This window comes from Aplysia californica, unplaced genomic scaffold (assembly GCF_000002075.1).
Source record: "Aplysia californica isolate F4 #8 unplaced genomic scaffold, AplCal3.0 scaffold00760, whole genome shotgun sequence".
Lineage (NCBI taxonomy): Eukaryota > Metazoa > Mollusca > Gastropoda > Aplysiida > Aplysiidae > Aplysia > Aplysia californica.
Window position 1 is genome coordinate 123279 of NW_004798030.1, and position 1429 is coordinate 124707.

The window sequence follows — 1429 nt, forward strand, 5'->3', positions numbered from 1 at the left end:
TGTGTGTGCTTTGGCTCTTTCCTGGTTTGTTTTTTTGCTGTTTTATAAAAAAGTTATCTAGAGCACTATGTTTAATTACAACATTTTGTTCATGGCATCGTCGAAGTGATCCGTAATCAGAAAAATTTGCCCATCCTTGCTGCAAAAGAATGTCACTCCTTTAAGCAGTTTAACAACAAAGCCAAAAAACTCACTTGGAGGATGTCATAGAGCGCAGAGAAGACAATGGTCACAGAGGCTTTCTTTGTGTCAGCGATACATGTGTAGACTCCCGTGTCCTTGTCTGGCCGACTACGGCGGATCCGCAAGTTACCCCTGGACACAGGTCAAGGTCACAAAGAGACTTAATATATGAGGTTGTATAACATAGGTCAAGGTCAGAAACTATCTTAGTAAATGAGGTGTGTATGACGCAGGTCAAGGTTCGAAACTATCTTAATAAATTAGGTGTGCATAACACAGGTAACTCCAATAGCTAAAGAGTCGTGAAAACTGAAAAATGACATATTTTGTGCCTTTATTCTACGTTTTACAGTAAAATTAGCACGTAAATGTGTTTTTATTTGGACATAAAAGGGGTTCAGCTAAAAAAAAAAACATTTGATAAAAATTTCCGAACTGGTAGAAAAATGCCCGTTTCTCAGATTTCTTTATTTTGACGAGCGCCTGATTTCACCACGATGCCTCACATAATCATGCACACATCAGCAACTGCTCACCTGTTAGAGATGGTGACCCTACGACCTTTTCTGACGGGCCGGTCATTCTTGAGCCACTCCAGGCGTCTCTTGCTCATGCCCCTAACTGGACACCTCATGATGATGGACGTGCCAGGCAGCACAGCCGCTTCCGCGCCGACCACCAGCCGAACCTGGAAAAGTAACAAAGTGTCATAACACAGTGAGTGGCGTCCGTAGCCTAGTAGTTCCGTAATGAAATAATAAATCAAAATCACGTTTTACAGATCCCTGTGACGAAATTTGGTTACAATGGCAAACATACTTATACATAAATACATGATTTTATAAATGCAAACATTCATAAATTCATACATGAATGCACAATTAATATTACACCAATACAGAAAGAACACTCCAGTGATCACCCACCTAAATCCTACGCGTCACCGACACTTGCTTTTTACGGTAATCTTATTATGGTGGGTTCGGGGGTTCGAGCCTGAGCTTGGTCTGACTTTGAGTCCTTGGGAAAGGCACTGTATATGTGAGGCAGCGTGGTGGAATCAGACTCTCGTCAAAATAATCAAAGTGAAGAAACTGGCATTTTTTGTGAATTTTTATCAAATTTTTGTTTTTTGCCGAAACACCTTTCATGTCCTTTAAACAACTCATTTCTGTGTGGATTTTTCTGAAAAATTTTGATTAAAGGCACAGAAAATGTAAATTTTTAGTTTCATGGAACTCTTAAG

The 1429-nt window shown here is 40.0% G+C and overlaps 1 protein-coding gene across 1 annotated transcript in view; it reads right to left on the reverse strand.

Moving 5' to 3' along the window:
• LOC101852054 (ADAMTS-like protein 1) overlaps positions 1–1429 on the reverse strand; it is a gene marked incomplete in the record, with an annotated part of 152716 nt that overhangs the window by 7768 nt on the left and 143519 nt on the right. Inside the window, 2 exon segments of the mRNA XM_035972616.1 lie at positions 195–315; positions 720–871. Coding sequence (XP_035828509.1) covers positions 195–315; positions 720–871 — 273 coding nt within the window.